Raw genomic sequence first — 19,303 nt, forward strand, 5'->3', positions numbered from 1 at the left:
TGTATGTCTGGATTTATATTATACATTTTTTCTCATTAATTGTAACAATTATCCTGCAAGGGGGACTTAGGATTTCATATAAGGAAATTGAGGCTCAGAGGAGTTATTTGCCCAAAACAACAAATCTAGTGAGCCAGCCCAGATTGAAATTTGAATTTGATCCCAAAGCCCATATGTGTCCTTTCTCCACCTCATTGCCTCTTTCTGGGTAAGCTGTAGACGTAAGCCAGACATAGTCAACAGATTTGTACTGGTAGCAACAGGTCATTTTTCCTTAACGTCACACTATCTTATGCTGCATGTACAGGTCAAGTAAATACATTTTTTTCCCCAGCTGTAAAGTGAGAGAATATTAGTTTCTTACCGTAGACTGTTATTCATAGCTCTCGTCTAATTTTTTAAAAGTATATCTTCAAAGTGGTTCTAGAGGTCAGTGTTCACAGTTCTTGGGAGATCTGCAACATTTTTTAGGGAGAGAAAGACATACTCCCTTCAGAATTCTCATCAGCATTTAATTTTTCAAAGAGGTGCGGAGTCCTTCAAAATGCCACAGCTAAAGGTTGTTGGGGGCACGGGGAATTCGAGATCAATTATATGGGTAGCCTGCTACAATTTATCACTTGAAGATAGCATCTATGTGAATTTAAAGAGAGAGTGGTCAATATCACAGCACAGAGATAGGACCCGGCCTGTGTAATAGTATTGGAGATAAAAACGAGAGAAGAGACACCCTCCCCGATGGGTGGGGGATGGGAGGCACATAAAAATGCTGAGAGTGTCAGCTTTTTTAATATAATTGTCCAGAATAAAGCAGTGTGAAGTCGAAAATTATTCATTTTTAAGTACAATAATCTAGCGTTCATCCTGGATCGATAATAGCAGAATGGGTTGCAAAAGTAAAATATGTATTAAACGCTCATGGAAATTGGTTTAACTATATTAATATGTCTCATTTTTCATCCTCATATGCAAGGTGCATGAAAGGCATGCATAAAAATAACCAAAGCAGTAATCCCTTGAAATTCACCTAAAAATTTGAATAATATTAAGTAAAATTATCACAGATTAGAATGAAAAATATTTGTGAATGAATCTCTTCCCACCTTTGGACCAAGTAATTTTCCTTTTAATGACTTCTTCTTGTGGACAAACCCCTCTTTTAGGATGTGCCTCGATATGGCTAACGATGTAAGTCCCGTTGGAAACAAAGCCAAGTTCAAGACAAAGTTAACAAAGCTGCTTGTTCATACACTGTGGCAAAGGAATCCGTCAGCCGTCACTTTCAGTTTTGCAGGCTTTGAAGGTATAATGAAGCCAGTTTTATCGAGTAAAAAGAGGAAAGACTTTGGTGGCCTCTGATGGGCAAGAATTCTGTTGAGGTGGGATTTGGAAAAGTGGGGGAGACTCTAACTGCTGTTCAGGAAGATTGGCAGGGGTGCCAGAGAGCAGTGGAGGGGTATTTCAGGTGAGGAAAGAATGTGCAGGTTGGGGTGGTGGCCTTCTGTGGCTGCCATCTCCTGGAACAAACCGGGGCTGAAGGGGTGCTCTTTGGGCTCAGATTGTCATAATAATGGCTCTTATTTGGCAGGGGAAGGGGCTGCCCCGGCAGGAAGTTTCTCGATGCTCATTTTTCTCTGGCTGTGGTGGAAGGAGGCAGGGCTTCTCATGGAACCTGGGGCATTTGTGAGCTAACTGTCTCCATGTCTTATCTGAGCTCAGTTTCCATCCTGGCACTTTCTGTAATGTGAGAAGTGCAATGATAGAGAAAATAAAGAGAGTCCACAAAGAAGAGGAATGGCCCAAGAATGGGTGTTAAATGGCCCAGAAACATCTGGTCTCAGCTGGGGTTATGAAGGCTAGTTCATCTTCCCGGAGTTCAACAGCGTCGTTTGTCGTGGTTGATGGCATGGTGTTAGCCACAGAGCTGTGGTTAACGCCCCTCCCTAGGAGGGTAAGCAAAATACAGCCGCGATGTGGCTCATAAATAACAGGAAAGGGCATTGGAGGCTCCCCTGTTTGCTTGTGCAGGGTTTCTCTCCCCAGATCTAACGGGGATTTTGGTTGACCGTGTGCAGGCATAGTTCTGACAAGCAGCAGTGAACCTTGGGGTCAGGCTGTCTGAGATTTGGGCTCAGCTCTGCCACTTTTTAGCTCCGTGACTCTGAGCTCATGCAGAGGCCTGGTGTCTTGAGCAGGACAAGTTAAGAGGGATGAGGTCAGTGCCATAAGTGCAGAGAGGTCTGCTGAAACTTGGGCTTTCTTGGCCCGCTTACTTGCAAAAGAAGTAGATTTATTTTCATGCGGACCTTAGCAGACATCTTTTTGAGTGTGTCTGATGGGGGATCCTTTCTGTTGGATGGGCTTTCGGGGTGTGGTGAAACCTCCAGCTCCTTGGGAGACGCATGACAGTTTCCCCCAGACAGAGGATACATTGGTTGTGGTGCCCAGAACACCGATATGATATGTTCTCTCCAACCAACTGTCCTCTTATTAGGTACAACCTCTTTATGAGCATCATATTTTGAAAGAGCTGGAGCTTTAAAATAAAATAGGCTCAGATTTCAACCCTGGCTCTGCCACCTGCTAATCTCATGATCGTAGGAAACGTAATTAAATTTCCTGAACCTTAATTTCCTTTTCTGTAAAATGGAAATTTAATGCCTTGCAGAATCATATAGATTAAAGCTAATGAATGTACATTTTCGGGCACATAATAGGTATTTAATAAACTGTAACAGTTTTTAGATGACTTATACATTACCTCAGCCAATGTCAGGTGGATCATTTGTAGGTAAATATCTTCTCATTGATAAATACCCTCTTCTCTGAAGGCCTCTTTAGGACTGGGAAATCTATCACATTAATCAGTAAATTTTACCGTGCTATTTAAAAAGCTTAGACAAAGATCTTGGAATATTTTCTTAGCATTATAAAATAAACCTAGAAGAATTCCCAGCTCATTGAAAACTGACCTCCTATAATTCCGGTTGAAATAACCCAGTTTATGTGAGGACGAAGACTTAATGAGTCAATGAGGTGATTTCTAAAGCTGACGGTAAATGCGCAGGAGCCTGGGTGGGAGTGGATGATAATCTATGCAAGTTCATTTTCAATTTTAGAGGGCAAATATATTTTTAAAACTTTATGAGTTTCCAGGAAAGAAACTAAGCAGTAGTAAAAGCAATCAAGATAGAACCACGCTTCTGACCACGCTTCTCACTCTGAACTTAGTTTTTAATATCTGAGCTGTTCATCGCAGGTCTCATCTATTGCTGTGCGTGTTATTTATCTGTCCTGCTATCTACTCACCCAATTATTTATCCTCAATCACTTGTGTTCAAATGTATTTGGCCCATGTTTGATATTAGGCGCTGTGTGTGCTGGTTGTTAAGAAAAATAGAAATGTGAGACAGCCCCTGTGCTTGAAAAATCAGGCCAGTAGGGGGTGGACAAATGTACAAACAGTGATGAGATGGTTTAACTTCACAGAAGGCAGGTCCCAGGCGTTGAAGAGGTTCGGTGGTTCTCAATCAGGGTAGGTCCTGAGTCAGGAGTAGGAATAGGGCGCCGTGGGGGACCCAGTGGAAGGACAGAGGATGGGAAGGCAGGCTTTTTTGAGTGGAGTGAAACTCAAAATGGGCTCTAAATGATGAGAATACATTTACTGAGAGGACAAGTGAGTGCTGTGCCCCCAGGTCAAAGAACACTGTGAGAGGTGGCACCGAGGAGTCCAAGGTGACCTGACTGGTCTCTGTGTCTGTTCCTTTAAGCATAATATAGCGTCACCATTTTCCTGGCTCAAGCCTGTCACTAGGGCTTAGTAGTTCAGGATTTTGGCCAGAAAGACTAGAAATGTTCATGGGGAGTAGGAGGGAAGAGAGTAGGGTGTAGGGGCCCCTGGGAAGATGGATGAGCGGAAAAGAGTGAGCACTCTGAAGCTGACTGCCTGGCCTTGGGTCCTGGCTCTAGCAGGTCTTAGCTGTACAGTCTTAGGTGAGTTACTGATCTCTTCTGTGCCTTGGTTTTCCCCATCTGTAAAGTGGTTTGAACAGTGGTCCTACCGCATAAGGTTTCGTTGGGACTAAACGAGTAAACGTGCGTAGAGAGCTCAGAGCAAGTGTCTGGCACACAGAAGTACTGTGTGCTACTATCATCTGCCTCCTAGAGAAAATGAGGAACATTGAGCAGCTCTCAAAAATAATCCAGCGAGAGTATTTCTGCAAAATAGGGATTTTTGTAGAAGAGGAAATAGACTGTGAATATGCCCAGGGTCATAGCAAGGTGCAGAAAGAAAATCAGCCTCCAGGTCTAGTTACCATGCACAGAGCTGGCAAACATAGTGCTGAGCAGTCAGTGGGAGGGTTTGGCACCTGTGGGTCCCAGGAATAGGTCTAGGGTGAGAGAGTACCCCAAAATGAAGGAGGAGCTAGGGCGGACCCAATGCGGAAGCCAAAGCGGGAAGGCAGATCTGTCCAAAGGAGTCTGGTGGGATCAGAGCAGAGCGGAGGCTGCCTGAGGCGTAAAACCTGTTTCCTGGGAGGTAGGGAGCAAGGGTTAGGCGGCCGTGGGGCTAGTAGATGTTTAACACTGGCTCAGGATCAGTGGAGCAGGAGGCACGATTTGTGGAGTTTGCTGAATTCCATGGTTTAAATACTCCCGTCGAGTGATCAGTGTTGTCACTTACTGTGGATTTGGGGAGATACGTGCAGTCGGCCTTCGTGAGCCCCTCCAGGCCAGCTGCAGCTCACCGCGGAAGGTAAGGTCCAGGTGGCGACGCCGGATGCCGCCCTGTAGTGGTCATCCTTGTTACCCACAGATTCCATCTTTCACCCCTGGGCGGAGCCCTCCTGGGAGTTATTTAGGTACCAAGATGCAGTCACCTCAGTTCTGCCTCTTCCTTGGCCAAAAAGGACTCCCTGGCTTTCAGTTTGGTTCCCCAGCTAAGGATGCTCTGGTCAGCTGAACACCTTTATTAGGCCTCTGGTATCGCCTGGGTCATCCCCTGGGCCTGCTGGAGTCACAGCGCCCAGATGGCCAGGCATTCCTGCCGCCTGTCTCCCGCAGACCCCCTTGCAACCCTGTTTCGCGTGTCCTTCGAGCTGGCTCTCCTCTCTGCCTGTTCTTTTTCCTCCCCCCGCGCTGCGTTCTCCGCAGCCCCGTTGCCTGTAAGCGCCCCGCATCCACAGGCTGGCGCAGGACGCCCCGCCTCGGCTCCTTGGGAGCTCTGGGGGCAGCTGTCCCGGAGCCTGGGCGGAGGCGGCATTTTCTCTGAGACTCGGTGTGCCTCGGAGCCCAGACGCAGCACCCGCTCTCCAAGGCAGCTTCGCCGCGTCTAGAGTAATTTCTTCCTTCCTCATAAAAGCCTTTTCTCTTTTGAAGTCCCAGCCATCTGCTCATACACCTGCTGTCCCTTCTAATGGCTGTCAGTGACAAATCTCCCGGCCAGCCCCTAGCCCTTGCTCACTGAGGCTCCCGCACCCGGCCGCTCAGGCTCCTCCACGCTGAGCGGTGCTGTCACCCTGGGCCAAGGTCCAGCCTCGAAGTTTCCTCTTCGGGGCTACAATCACCTTCGCTCCCGTATCACCTCATGATTGTCTCGACTTTGCCATCACTTAACTGCCCTGCTCCTAAACCCACAACCTGCCGTCCCTCGGTGGCGTCCTTCGGCTGGAGCTGGTGCCCCACTCGCCCCTGCCGCCGGACTCGGCCCGCCCTCCACTCGCGCTGCGCTAATGTGGCGACCAGGGCGCCCCTGCCTGACCCACCCGCCGCGTGCTTCCAGAAGGATCTTTTCAAAATGCATCCGTGATCATGCCATAGTTTAATACACTTAAATAATTCTGTTAATTTACCCACTCACGTATAGATCTCAGATGTGGAAACCCAAGTTCAGAAGCACCTTGGGTAACACTAACCGGTAGCAGAGCTGGGATTCGAACTGAGATCTGTCACATTTTGTCTAGCTATGTGGCTTTCAGCTTCTCACGGGCATACCTGCTTTCTACTCCTCTCAGGGATGAGAACAGAGGTTTGGGATTATTCCCCAGCTCCCATTGTTTGTTTGTTTGTTTTAAAAAAATACAAACATATTGAGATATAGTTCACATAACATACAATTCACTGATTTTTAAAGTGTACAAATCACTGGTTTTTGGTATATTCCACTATTTTACAATTAGTGGTAGAATATATATATATAGAGCATAAAATTTGCCATTGTAGCCATGTAAGTATATGTCACCCCACCCCCTCCCCTCTGACCTCTGTCCGTCTGTTCCATGTGTCCATGCCTGTGGTCCTCCGTTGTTCGTCGGTTTATTTCGTTCATTAGATTCCACATATGAGTGAGATCGTCTTTCTCTGCCTGACTTATTTCACTTAGCACAATACTCTCCAGGTCCATCCATGCTGCCGCAAAGGGTAAGAGACCCTTCTTTTTCACAGCTGCATAGTATTCCATGTGTGTAAATGTACCTTGATTTTCCTTTCCCAACTGTAGGAAAGGCAAGAGACCATCGTAGCTTCTACACTTTCACTGTGTTTTTTGATTGGTCTCACTCACAGCTCACGAGGAAACCTTGGTCCTTTTTGGAGGCTCTCAGTGGTTTTGCTGGTACTACCGGCTGAAGTAGGGTTCAGACACTGGTAGACTCACATAGGCTGGAGCACAGTCTGAGGCCAAAGCTGCTTTAATCACCTTTCACCCAGCCTGGGTCTTTCCTTGTAGACACTCAGCATCAGTTTATGGATACTCTCCAAGGTCAGAAATGCGAGGCTGGGAAGAAAGTCACGGAGTGGTGTCTTATGGTGCTTTTTCAGTGCCAGTTAGAAATTAGTATGCTGGGGTTCTCAATGGCACAAAGAGATGTGTTAGTTTATGATAGTACTGTTTGACTCTGAAATTGAGCCCCTCAGGGGGAAAAACACCCTAGCATTGATTTTCAAATATCTGACCTAGTTATACATGGAAAATACTTTTCAAAAATATCAGAAATCCAGCAACTAACTGCTACCTTATGGTGTCTTTAACCTTGTGTGAGAAGACTCCTTTGCTATGCACAGGATGACCAAAAGGTTATTTGAATTTTTAATCTGCAAACATTTCATCTGGTAGGCAACATGTTTGTTTGACACACATCTTAGAAGATGATATAAAAATCCATTTCATCAGGCAGCTGAGAAATTTAAAGGGTTATTAGACAGGGTAAGGCAAAAGGCGGTTTACATTGTGAGTACATGAAACACAGTTTATTCTTTCCTTATTTATTAATTATTGTATTATTTTCCATATGAACAACTGTAGGCCTACTTCGGCCCCGCCTGTATTCGTGAGTTTGGGCTGCCATAACAAAACACCGTAGACTGCTTGGCTTTAACAAGAGAAACTGATTTAGTCACAAACCTGGAGGCTGGAAGTCTGAGGTCAGGGCTGCCAGTGTGGTGGGGCCCCGGCGAAAGCTCTCTTCCGAGCTCGCAGGGGTTGCTTCTCCCTGTGTCCTTACGTGGTGGAGAGAAAGCAAGAGCAGGCTGTGTGGTGCCTCTTCTCTTAAGAGCAGGAATCACGTCGTGAGGGCACCGCACTCATGACGTCATCTGCATGTAATCATCACCCAAAGGCTCATCTCCAAATAGCATCGCATTGGGAGCCAGGGCTTTAATACGTGAATCTGGAGTGGGGGTGACACAGTTCAGTCCATAGAAGTCACGTAGGGTCCTCCCATGGTTGTCTGACTATTTTTCCCGCTTTTCTTCTGTTTTTTTTGTCTTCTTTTCGCTTTGCTTTACTTTTAATTCCCTTCTTGCCCTTTCCATTCTCTTGCCTTCCCTCCCCCCTTCCCCTTTCTCCCTGCCCCCTCTTTTCTACCCTCCCCTCTCTCTTCCTCTCTCTTTGCCCCTTAAAGATCCTCGTGACGACATGCTTTAGGGCACAGGCGTCCGCGGGTTCAATCTGATAGGCAGGTATGTTTTCCTTGGTTCAAAACGTAGAAGGGTAAAGGAGGGATGAATGGTGATGGACCAAGACTTGACTTGGGTCGTGAACACACAATACCATGTGCAGATGACGTGTTATAGAATTATGCAGCTGAAAGCTGTATAAATCTGTTAACCACCGTCACCCCGATAAATTCACTTAAAAAACCCCCGAACTTCAGCCTCCGCAGAAGGTAGATTCCAGGTTGCCTAGGGCAGGGCTGGGGAAGATAAGGAATATGGGGATTAAGCGTAATATATAAAGGGTCCAGGTTTGTTTCTGAGGTCATGAAAATGTTCTAAGATTCACTGTGGCGATAGTTGCACATATTTGTAAATATCCTAAAAACCATTGAGTTGTATACTGTAAAAATGAGTGAGTTGCGTGGCGTATAAATTATCTCAATAGAGAAACAAAACTCAAAATGTCTGACAGAAACAGAGCCAATGTTTTTTAAAATTTAAATCAGTGCAACTTCTCCAGAAAGATCAAAGATCTGGCTCACTGTCCCTGAGAGGAAATGCCGCAGGGCCCAGAGTACAGACTCGGGGCCAGGCTGCCGAGTTCATGTCACCTCCTAGCTGTGCGACCTTTGGCAGTTTACCATACATTTCTATGTCCCCAATTTCTCACCTGTAAATTAAAGATGATTATGTGTAACATGCGCCTCCTAGAGTTATGATGAGTGTTAAATGAGTTAATGTATGTAAAGTACTTAGAACTATGTCTAGCGCAGAGCAAGTGCTGTACAGGTGATCTCTCGTATTGCCCCTTCTGGCGTTATTAATCTTGGGCTCCAGTTTCCTTCAATTGAAGCTCTTTCTATTGCCTTTTTGCCACTGAGGCTTCTTGTCACTTTCCATGTATCATTGGCCTTGTGCTGTGTTTTTTTTTCCCTTATAAGAGAGAACTGTTTCTTTGTTCTTGGAAGGCGAGGGGAGAGGGAGAGGTATGTTTTAAGAAAACTAGAAACCCCTTTATTTGTGGAAAGGACTTATTTTGCACCGATATCGTCCACCCAGCTCCTGCAGGCATTGCTTATACTCCTAGCATCTATAGGCATTTGCCTTTTTTCCCCTTGCTTTGGGAAGAAGGCTTTAGTTGTAGAGAAGCATGCGACTTTGGATAAAGCATGGCTCCCAGAGCTAGAAGACCTTGGTTCTGTGCCAGCTCAGCGACGATCTGGGTACCTTGGGCCTCTACTTCTGTATTCTCTGGGCCTCTATCTTCCCACCTTAAAAAGGGCACCATCATCTACATCTTGTCTGTTTCACTGGATTTTTATAAGTGCAAATCAAAGATCACATGGGCTCTGACTTTCAAAAATGTTCAGTATGACACAGATGGAAAGTATTGATAGTTCCGATATGACAAACTACTTTCCAAGCCACCGTGTTTTTATGTAACTCATGAGTCCTGCAGTCAGGAGATTGAAGTCTGGTACAATTGCTCTGCAATTTATCTTATTACTTCATGGAGACCTTGCCCGTTGGTTTTGTGTGCATATCTGTTTGCTCGTCATAGCTGCTCGTCATTTGCAGGGTAGACGCCAGCTCAGTTGCCACAGGGACCCAGGAGCAGTGTGAAGACTCAGGCCATCTTGATAGTATTCTCCAGGGCCTGTGTCTCGGGAAAGGCAGTTGGATCATCTTCAAGCTCCTTAAAGCAGGAGGAGACGGGGCGGTTCGGGAGACACTGCTTCAGAGGCTGGCAGGCGTTTATGATGAGCGGACAGAAAAACGTAAATGCATCAAGAACTTTAGAACCTGGGGGCTATCCTTATGCTCTCTGGTTCAACCCCCTCATTGTGCAGATGGGAAAAGCCGATGTCTTGAGACAAGAGGTGACTGCTCAGTGCTATAGGTGGCCAATAGAAAGAGCAGGAGTAGAGCTTGATTCCTGACTGTCCGTCCAGTGCCCCTGGTCCAGCAGTCAGAGTAGAACAGGTTTGCTTGGAGCCACAGGGCCTGGGTTAAATTCTAGGAGCTCTACATGCACTTTCTGATGCCGGCCATGGGATGGTTGGGAGTAAGGAGATAAGATGCACACAGTACTTGGCACAAAGCACGGTCTCAGTGAATATTGGTTCTCCTTGCCCACTTTGTTTCCTTTTTAACTGTGCACAGGGAGTGGGACATGCCCCCCGGCCAACCTCCAGCCCCACCTTCCTGGTCCTACCCTCCTTGGGTTGCCTTTCTCTAGACAAATTCTTACGACAAAGCCTGAGTAGATCACATCATTTTATTAAGAGAATTCCTTGCATTTGCTCCCCTCTTTGCAGCCAGGCCCTGCTCTCTAATTTTAACGAGGATAATGCCAAATGAGGGTCCGTGTGCTGAGGATTCTCTTATGCAGACGGAGGCTGGTGATACGTGAGGAATCATTATGCCCCATCAAGTTTCATTTTAAAGTCCATAAGTATACCTTTTTAAAACAAAACAAACTTCCTCACCCTCCTGGAGAGGGACATAAATCTTGTATTTTTATTACCTCAAAAGACCACCAGAAGATGAGCTCTAATATTTCAAAGGTGACAAGCAATCTATACGAATGAATCGCAATTGGAGCCCCATTATACTCGAGCTGATATATGCTGCAGTGGGGTTTATAGGCGTTTCTCCAGCAAAATAAAAAACAAACAAACAAACAAACAAAAACACCCCACAAAGACCCAGGCCTCTTTGTCTCTAGTTTCCAGTCCTGTAGGAGGCACTCGCTAGTCTTAAGCAACCCGAGGAGAGACCGTGTCAAGCTGTGGGTTGCAGCCGGGAGCAGAACGCTGCTATCTGCGTGGGAGCTGGGCCACCGGAGCCTGAGGCGCGAACCCGGTAAGATGATTGGGAAGAGCGAAAGGAGCAGAAAGGAGCAGAGGTGCGCGGTGTAGCGCTGCCATTTCAGAGTCTTATACCAGAGCAGATGTTATGAGCAGCGCTGCACAAGGACATGGAAGTTGGAGATGGAATTGTTTCCATGCACTTTGCAACAGCATCAGATGTATCTGGCCCACTGTTGAGGGCCAGAACTAGCGCAGTGAAAACAATGCCAACTTTGCGGTCAGACTGGGTGGGCTCGAACCTAGGCTGTTACATTTACTGACTCCGTGCCTTGGGTAAGTGACCTAATAGTCGGTGAGCCCCAGTTTCCTCATCATGACATGGGGATACCTACGTCCTACAGTAGCCAAGAGGAATGAATGGAGGGACGAGATGCTACCTGTAGAGCACGGGGCATAGTGTCTGATCTGTAGAAATCGCAGCTATTTATTGAGTATTAACCAGGTGCCAAGGGCTCTTCCTAGTTTTACCCCAGGAGGACACGTGCTGTTAGCCTCTTACTCGCCCTGGTATCACTCTGTGCCTAATGACGAATGGGTTTTAGAAAAATCCATTCATCCTTTCAGTAGATGTCATGTAAATTGTGGTTCTTAGAAAAGCTTCCTCTGCTTCACCTTTATCTTGAGCCTGGACTTGACTGTGTTCACCTTCCACCTTGAGGTTCAGCCCAGGGTTTAGCCGCTTCTGGCTCCTGGCTTTTGGGTGAATATCCCCCTGGCAGGGACCATTGTCGGAGAGAGAGGGGCTGGCTTCAGGCGGAGGGCCATCGCCACCTGGGCCAAGGTCCGGTGGCTTCTCAGGGCTGTGGTTATAAAATCCTCATTGCTTTGGGCCAGCTCAGCTTCCTTCTCTCTGAGCATCAGTTTTTTTTCTTTCATTAGGGGGTTCTGTTTTTTGTTTGTTTGTTTTTGTAATAATTCATTACCTTTCAGAATCTTTTGTCTGGGAACAAAAAGCAGCATCTGTCCCCGGCTCATTTTTAAAATCTCTGTTGTTTGCTATTTCTCAAGCTTGTTTTCTCAGGATAGCCCACCTCTCTGACGATGTTAATTCTGTTTTGATTCTCTCTATAATCAGGCTTGCTTTTGAAGCACTCTTGAGTCCCATTGAAATGTCTGCCGGGTGGTGCCTTTCCCTGAGGATGGAGAGGCACTCACACCATGCCCGTCCGCACCCCCGTCCCGCAAAGGTGGAAGTTGTCGATTTCTTCCTTTCTTCCACTGCCTCGTCTCCCAGGGCCCAGCTGGGTGGCCCCTAACACTTCCCTCCCCCCCTCCTCATTTATACCAAGAAGCAGCTTTTATATCTGGTGGTTGCATGATAGGGGATAAATAACAAAGATAAGGTTGTGACAGTTTAATTTTCTGGTACATTTGTCAACTTTTCTGCTTTATTTTGGTGCTGTCTGTTTCTGGACTGCCACCAGGAAATCATCAGATATGCAAGAGCTGAAATGACCAATGGTGTGAACTGAAGGCAGACCCACTCAAAGGCACATCAGCGGGGTGGCAAGGATATGTTGCAGGGGGTGTGGGGTGGGTGGTGGCCTGGGCGACCTGCGGAGAGCAAGAGTTGGATAAACCTATGTGAGAAATTCTCACTGCAGTTTTTCTAACCGTCCCCTCGTCTAGTTTTTGAAAACATTTTTATTCAACGCCTTAGAGTCCTGTGAAACAAGGAAATGGCTTGGCTGTTGGAATGAAAATTCGCTTGTTATAGCCAAGTAACTCCTTCAAATCTAGATGAGGCGGACACCTCTCAGCAGTTAGGCAGCGGCCTCGGGGAAATGAGCCAGGGTTTCCCTCCGGGAGCAGCTGACAAGGGTCCATGACAGGGAAACATTCATTGTAGTCAGCAGCTTGGTTGGCAGCTGAGGCCCATGGGCTGAAGATTGAATCGCCTCTAAGGCAAGTCCTGACTAGTTTCTCATCTTAAAGAATGGCTGGGCATCCCAGCAGAATGAGACGGAGTTCAGCGTGGCTGTATGTCTGTGAGTAAAATACCAACGTGATTTAGCCTTCAGCTTGCCCTGCTCCCATCCATTCTCTGCACTTCCGCCGAGTGATATTTTAAAAACAGAAATCGGATTGTGTCACTACCCTGATTAAAGTTCAGACTCCTTCACAGGGCTTCCCAGGCCCAGCAGGGTCCGGGTCCAGCTTATCTTTCCAGTTTCTTTTTAAATAGGCCAGACTCCTTTCCTCTAACGCATTCTCAAACATTCTTCTCTGCCTGGTGTGTGCTTCCTCCCCCCTTTACCTGTTTCATTTCCATTTCAGGTCTCAAATGAAGCGGCACTCACACAGAGAACCCTTCTCTGACCCTCTAAGAGGAGGTCAGATCCCCCTGCCGAAAGGCCTTACATTCTCTGCAGAACTTGGCAAGCTCTCCTCAATGCTGTAGCAGGCTGTGAGGTCCGTGATGGAATTTTGCTCACCCGTCTTCCTTGGGGCTTAGTAGAGGGCTAGTTAATGGTCATGCCCAGTCGTAGAGCCAGGCTTAACTTCAAAAAGGGGGGACCAGTACTATTGCATTGTGCGCCCCGAAGGAGGAATACTGGTATTTGATGAACAACGCTAATGCCGATAACTCCCTGCAGTGCCTGGCTTCTCTTGGTGTTCCCCGGCTCTCATAATGACCCTACAGTCCTACGGAAGACCTTGTAATCAACAATAACCAAATCACCTCCAGAATCGTAAGGTCAAGCACACTACCCTATGGCTCCATTTCCTAATTTTCCAGCTCATGCGCTCTGATATCCTCACTATGATAAGTCCTTGCCTTCATCAGGGTTCCTGCTGAAATTTGGGTTCCCCGGGAAGCGCCCTCTGAGATGGAGAGTGACAGACAGGGACGTTTATCAGGGAGTGCTGCAGGGGCGGACACCTGTGGGGGAAGGGAAGGGGGCAGGAGGGGTAGCGGGGCGAGTCGGCTCAGTCCCATCGAGTGCTCTGAACCTGGGCGAGTCCTTCACAATTGTCCTGCGTTGACATAACCAGGACAACCAGTCTTTATGGTAGGCGGCCCTCAGGATGGGAGTGTGACTTGGGGGTGAGCTCTCTCTTCAACCAAGGACAGTTTTTCTAAGAGGCTAACAGGTGGAGATCATTCGCAGGCAGTACCCCCATTAGCTGGGAGCCCAGGTTCTTTAGGGCGAAGGAGACAGCAGACAGCGCAGCACAGGGTCCACCGTAACGTCCAGCCCATCTCAGCGGCCCACCCCCACGCCCTCTCTGCCCTCCCTAAAAGCTGAGCTTCCTCGGCACCTCACTGTCATCACCCCTTTTCTTATACACTCAGTTCCCTTGTATCTCTCTTTACCCATCATATTTGCCTGAAAACTCATCTCTGGATATAACTTTCCCATGACCCTGCGCTCGTCTCAGCTATCTGAATGAGACCGAAAACCCCACGTGGCCGTGCTGACTGCTCTCACATAAAACTTACGACCACAGATCAAAAGTGGCTCGTCAGCCACCCTACTACACACCCAGTAAATTCCCTTTTCCTCTCCCCAGAATGACTTTTTAATGCCTCCTCCCTTGTCCTCAAACGTCCAGCGCCTCCTCCCTCTCCCAGTTCCCAGAGGTTACTCTCCCTTCAGATTTCACTGAGAAAATAAAAACCAGCAAAGGACTACTTCACTCCCCACCCCCATCTCCACGCCTTCCCTTGCCTCTCGGCTTCACTCTCGTTGTCAAGATGACCGGCTCCGTCTGTGCCCCGCAGTCAGCTCCTCGGGCCGTGTCGGGGCTTTGCTCCCGCAGAGACCTGCTCTCTCACCGCGTCTCCCTCTCTCTTCACGCGCGTGGGGTCGTTTCAAGCAGCACACAAACGGGCTGCGATCGTTTCCGTCTTTGAACAGGGCCCTTTCTAGTCTCCAAGTCTCCCCAGCTTCTACCCCGTTTTTCCTTCTGCCTGGTTTTTCTGTCCGTCTCTTAGTCCGTTCTCTCTGTAACCGGCTGCGCGCAAGCTTTGGCCCATTCCTTTCCCCATGCTTCTCTTACGAGGTCACGGTCAGCGGTGACCTTCGTGCCAGCTCTCATGGTGAGTTCTGTCTTTACGTTATTCACCTCCGTAGCAGCAGGTGACAAACGTCATCACGACTCCTTTCCTGAAGCTCCTTTCATCTTGACTTTCATGGTAGCCACTCTTCTGTGATGCAAAATGTTGAAGGAATGCTGGGGGCCAACTTGTAAAGAATTCTAATGCCCCCGACTGCCAGAAAGATCTAACGTCCATCTCGTGCTCCTGCACAGTGACCGTCCTATCTCAGACTTCAGGGACAGTTCCCTCCACACCCTTGCTTGATGTAATCTTACATAGTTTTTATATTCCTGCTGTCCATTTGTTTTTGTTATGCATTGTCTTGGATCACTTTTGGAAGCATGTGGTATTGTGCAGGTAGGACACTTTGTTGATTGCAATGAATTATTTCACTAATTTCTACCGTTTTTTCTTCTGTCATAGTTATGGAAGTCTTGCTGAGCCTCCAAGACCTCAATTACCCCACGACAACTTTTATTTATAGGCTGACAGATCTTTGGCCTTGAAAAGAGTATCTACTTTTACTCCAGAATGAATAGATAAATGAGGTTCCTAGTGACTCGAGATAGCTGTTTTTAGTCTCGGTTTCTATACAGGAAAGAAGGGCAGCAGGATTTCCATGACAGTCTTACTAGTAAGACCGTCTTTGACTAATTATAGTTTTCCAGGTGCTTTCATGAAGTAAATCGTAGTAAATAAGAGATTGACTTCTGAGTTCAAATCTTGGTTATAGCATATTCTAACAGGAACATTGTGCCACACATTTAACTTCCCTGAGCCTCAGTTTTCCAGACTCTAAAATGGGGGTGGTGCTTTCCTTCACTCATGGAATTGTATGTGGATTAAGCTAGATAATGCATAGAAAGACATAAAGCAGGAGGTTCCTAACCAACCCTTCTGACAAGCTGATGAGGATCCTGGGACTCAGGGTGGTTACATGGAAGCCACAGGCTGACCACTAGCGGAACCAGAGCAAGAACTCACCCTTTCTCTCTTGGGTTCCTGTGCTGGGTTTATAGCGTCCCGTCTTCCTGGCCATCACACACGAATAGTCGGAGTAAAATGAACATGGAGTTATTTTTTATTTATTTATTTTTTTAAAAAAATATATCTTTATTGATTTTAGAGAGAGGAAAGGAGAAGGAGAGAGAGATAGAAACATCAATGATGAGAGAGTCATTGATTGGCTGCCTAGCCTGCAACTTGGGCATGTGCCCTGACCGGGAATCGAACCCCGATCGCCTGGATCCTAGGTCAATGCTCAACCGCTGGGCCATGCCCGGCCGGGCTAGATTCATTTTTTAAAAACAACCTCCAGAAAGGGCTAAACTCTGTACTTAAGTTTGTAGGTTATTTTAATTTTGATCCTGGAGAAAGCAGGTGATGCTCTGACCTCCATTCTAAAGAGAACAAGATCTTTTTGTCGCACCAGCCGGTTGTTGTATCACACGGGATGGATCTCCGGGTCAAGGGATGAAAGGCGTTCATTTGCATCAGACAACAGCTGCTATCTGTATGCACAGCGCATGGGAGAAACTGGCCACACCGTCATTTTGTGGCAGATGGATTAAGGCGCGTCTTAGTAAGACACACAAGTAGGGGGGATGGATTCCCTTGATCTTGCTGATGACAGCGATACCATGTGCAATGGATACCTAATAAATATTAATTAGTGTCAACTGACTGGGCACATCACTATTTGATTTTGGACGTTAAATCAAGGCCCCTCCACGGTGAGAGATGAATCCTAGTAAATCCAGTCTTTATATTTCTTGGGCTTTTTTAACTGTTGTGCCGCACCATGCAACTTTTTGCTCAAGGTTGTATCTAATGCACCAGCTGGATTTGCAGTTAAGCTTTTGTGTTTAAGGCATCTTGCTTCCTCTCTTGGTTTCAGTGGGCGCTCGTGTTTTCTAATTGCACTGGAAGGTAATTACACTCTGGTTTAATTGTTGGACTAACCGTGATATTGCTCCTTTTTTTCTCTCCTTCAGATATCGATGAGTGTGCTGCTAAGATGCATTACTGTCATGCCAATACCGTGTGTGTCAACCTACCTGGATTGTATCGCTGTGACTGTGTCCCAGGGTACATTCGCGTGGACGACTTCTCCTGCACAGGTGAGCAATAGGAAACTGATTCGGCCGTTCTCTGCGCCGAGTCTGTGCTGTCCCACTGAGCATCAGGTGCACTGAGTACTATTTTTGCCTAAATAGTCCTTCTCTTGCATTATTTTACCCTCAACTTTTGAGGAAAAAAGTGATAAAGATATTTTATCTGCAAAATTTAATTCCACTCCCAGCATTCCTGCCCGTGTGTGCGCATGCATGCCTGGGTGCGTGATCTGAGGAACTTAGAGACATCAGTTCTACAATGTAGCAAACTGGTTTCCTTCCATGGCAATGAGATGTTTTTGTATATAAGCCAGTGTCCTTTGTTCCCCCATTGGGGAAGGCAAGGATTAAATTAAAGGAAAAGCAGGAGTACCTGGTGGACAGGGACTGGTCATTCCTCCCTCTTGTCCCTATATCCTGGGCTGTCAGTACTGAACTGGGACTCCTGGGACTGAGGTGGCCCCTTTGTGTGAGTAATGCTGGCTTCATGGGGCATTTGGCTTAGGTTCCAACATGCTTCCGGTCATGTATACGAAGTCATGAACAGTTCATTGGTTAAGGGCAGTCGAAGATCGAGTCTTTCTTCTCTTGGTCAAACGTCATTAAATGAGCAATCGAACCTGTAAGGAAAGGGCCCTTTGAACACAAGGTTTTAGTCATGCTGTACCTTTCCCGACTCCTGCATCTTTCCCTTCATCCTGGTAACCTTGGCATATAAAAGCTGAATTCTTCTCTCAGATGGAATGCCACTCTTTTCTTTGTGTATTTGATTCTGAGTGACCTTTTGAGAAGAGCAAAAAATATGCAAAAGTTAGGGAAGCAATGTCTTTATGTCCAAATACCTTTGCCATGGATTGTTGTATATTTACAAGTTACTGTTCTTTAACTAAGGGGCCAGTGATCTCAGATTGGTGGAGATTTCTGATGGCCACAGAAAGCCACATCTCATTTATTTATCTTTTACATAGTATAACTAAAGGTCCTAGAGAAAAAAAAAAAGAGAGAGAGGGAGAAACCCTGTATACACATAGCATACTGAGATCTAAATATTTTAAGGGGACAAAAATCTTTTGGACCCATAAACAAATGCAGTCTAAAAATCTGTGATGTTATACATGACTATTCTCTGTTCTTAGCAGTAAATCAATGTCTTCACTTTTTTTAACCCTAAGACTTGAAGGAACCAGCGAATACTCTCCCAAGGCAGCAGCACCCTATCATGCAACTCGATAAACCTTAGTTCAGGCCCTGCTGTGTGGACAGGCCTCGTGGAAATGCCATCAGAATAGCAGCTCTGCTCTTGTTTTCTCAGCGAGGGGGGAAGGCGAGAGCTGGTGCTTGTTGTGCGCCCGGAAGGACAAGTGCTCTGTCTGGTGGTTTATATAGGACCAGATGGAGAATGTATTATTTTAAGAACTAGCTTCCGTCCTGAATTACTTTTAGAAAGGAAACCACTGTGTTGTTTGGAGTAAAAGGCAGGAGGGGGCATCAGTGAACACCCAAGCACTCCTCTCCCCAGCCCCAAAAAGACATGCTGCTCTGCAGGAAAATATCTCCACACACTCACACACACACGCACGCACGCACACACACATTTTTTTATTTGTGTGTGTATATTTTGTCTGAGAGGGAACAGAAAAGTTAGAACAAAAGAGAGAAAAGCGAGAGGGCGGAGGGAGGAACAGAGGGCCGGGTGCTGTGGGGGACAGAGGGCCGGCGCCGACCACCCGCGGAAGGCCACCCGAAGGACTTTCAAGGGCAGGAATATTTAATGCGGTCTTCTTATGGCTTTGCTATATAGTGTGACTGCGAGTCATCCTCTCCTATGACCCTCAAGCCTCTAGCAACGTGTGCCCCCCTGAGTACCAGGCAGGACCCACCCCCAGTGGGATGCAGGTTCGCACGGCGGACAGTGGAGATGGTGTGGGCGTGAGTGGGATGCTGAGCCCTCCGAGGCAGAGGCAACCGCTGTAAAGGAACCGTTCCTGCCCCTTACCCTGCCCCCAGTGTGTACTCACACACATGCATCACTGTCACCTCAGCCTCCTCCCAGGAATTTCGAAATCTCCATGAGGGCTTTGGACTTCATAGGTCATAGAATTGGGTGTAAGATCTTTTTCTTTAAAAAAAAAATCTTTTTTGATCCCAGATTCCTTCCTACTTACTGCCCCATTTTTCCTGTTTCTACTCACAGCAGAACTTATTTTGTGTGCGGTTATTGCCTTTGCCATTCACTCCCCTCGTGCCCCCCGCAACCCTCTCCTGGAAGACGTCCATACCCCCACTCGGCGGAGGCTGCGTCCGCCAAGGCCATGGTGAACCCCGTTCTGCTCAGC

At 47.0% G+C, this 19,303-nt stretch overlaps 1 protein-coding gene across 2 annotated transcripts in view; it reads left to right on the forward strand.

Moving 5' to 3' along the window:
- NELL1 (neural EGFL like 1) overlaps window positions 1-19,303 on the forward strand; it is a 619,484-nt gene that overhangs the window by 286,940 nt on the left and 313,241 nt on the right. For both annotated transcript variants that reach the window (XM_016201668.2, XM_016201669.2), the window contains exon 13: window positions 16,848-16,973. In XM_016201668.2, coding sequence (XP_016057154.1) covers window positions 16,848-16,973 — 126 coding nt within the window. The remainder of the gene's footprint in view (window positions 1-16,847; window positions 16,974-19,303) is intronic.

Source organism: Miniopterus natalensis, chromosome 11 (assembly GCF_054644295.1).
Source record: "Miniopterus natalensis isolate mMinNat1 chromosome 11, mMinNat1.hap1, whole genome shotgun sequence".
Taxonomy (NCBI): Eukaryota; Metazoa; Chordata; class Mammalia; order Chiroptera; family Miniopteridae; genus Miniopterus; species Miniopterus natalensis.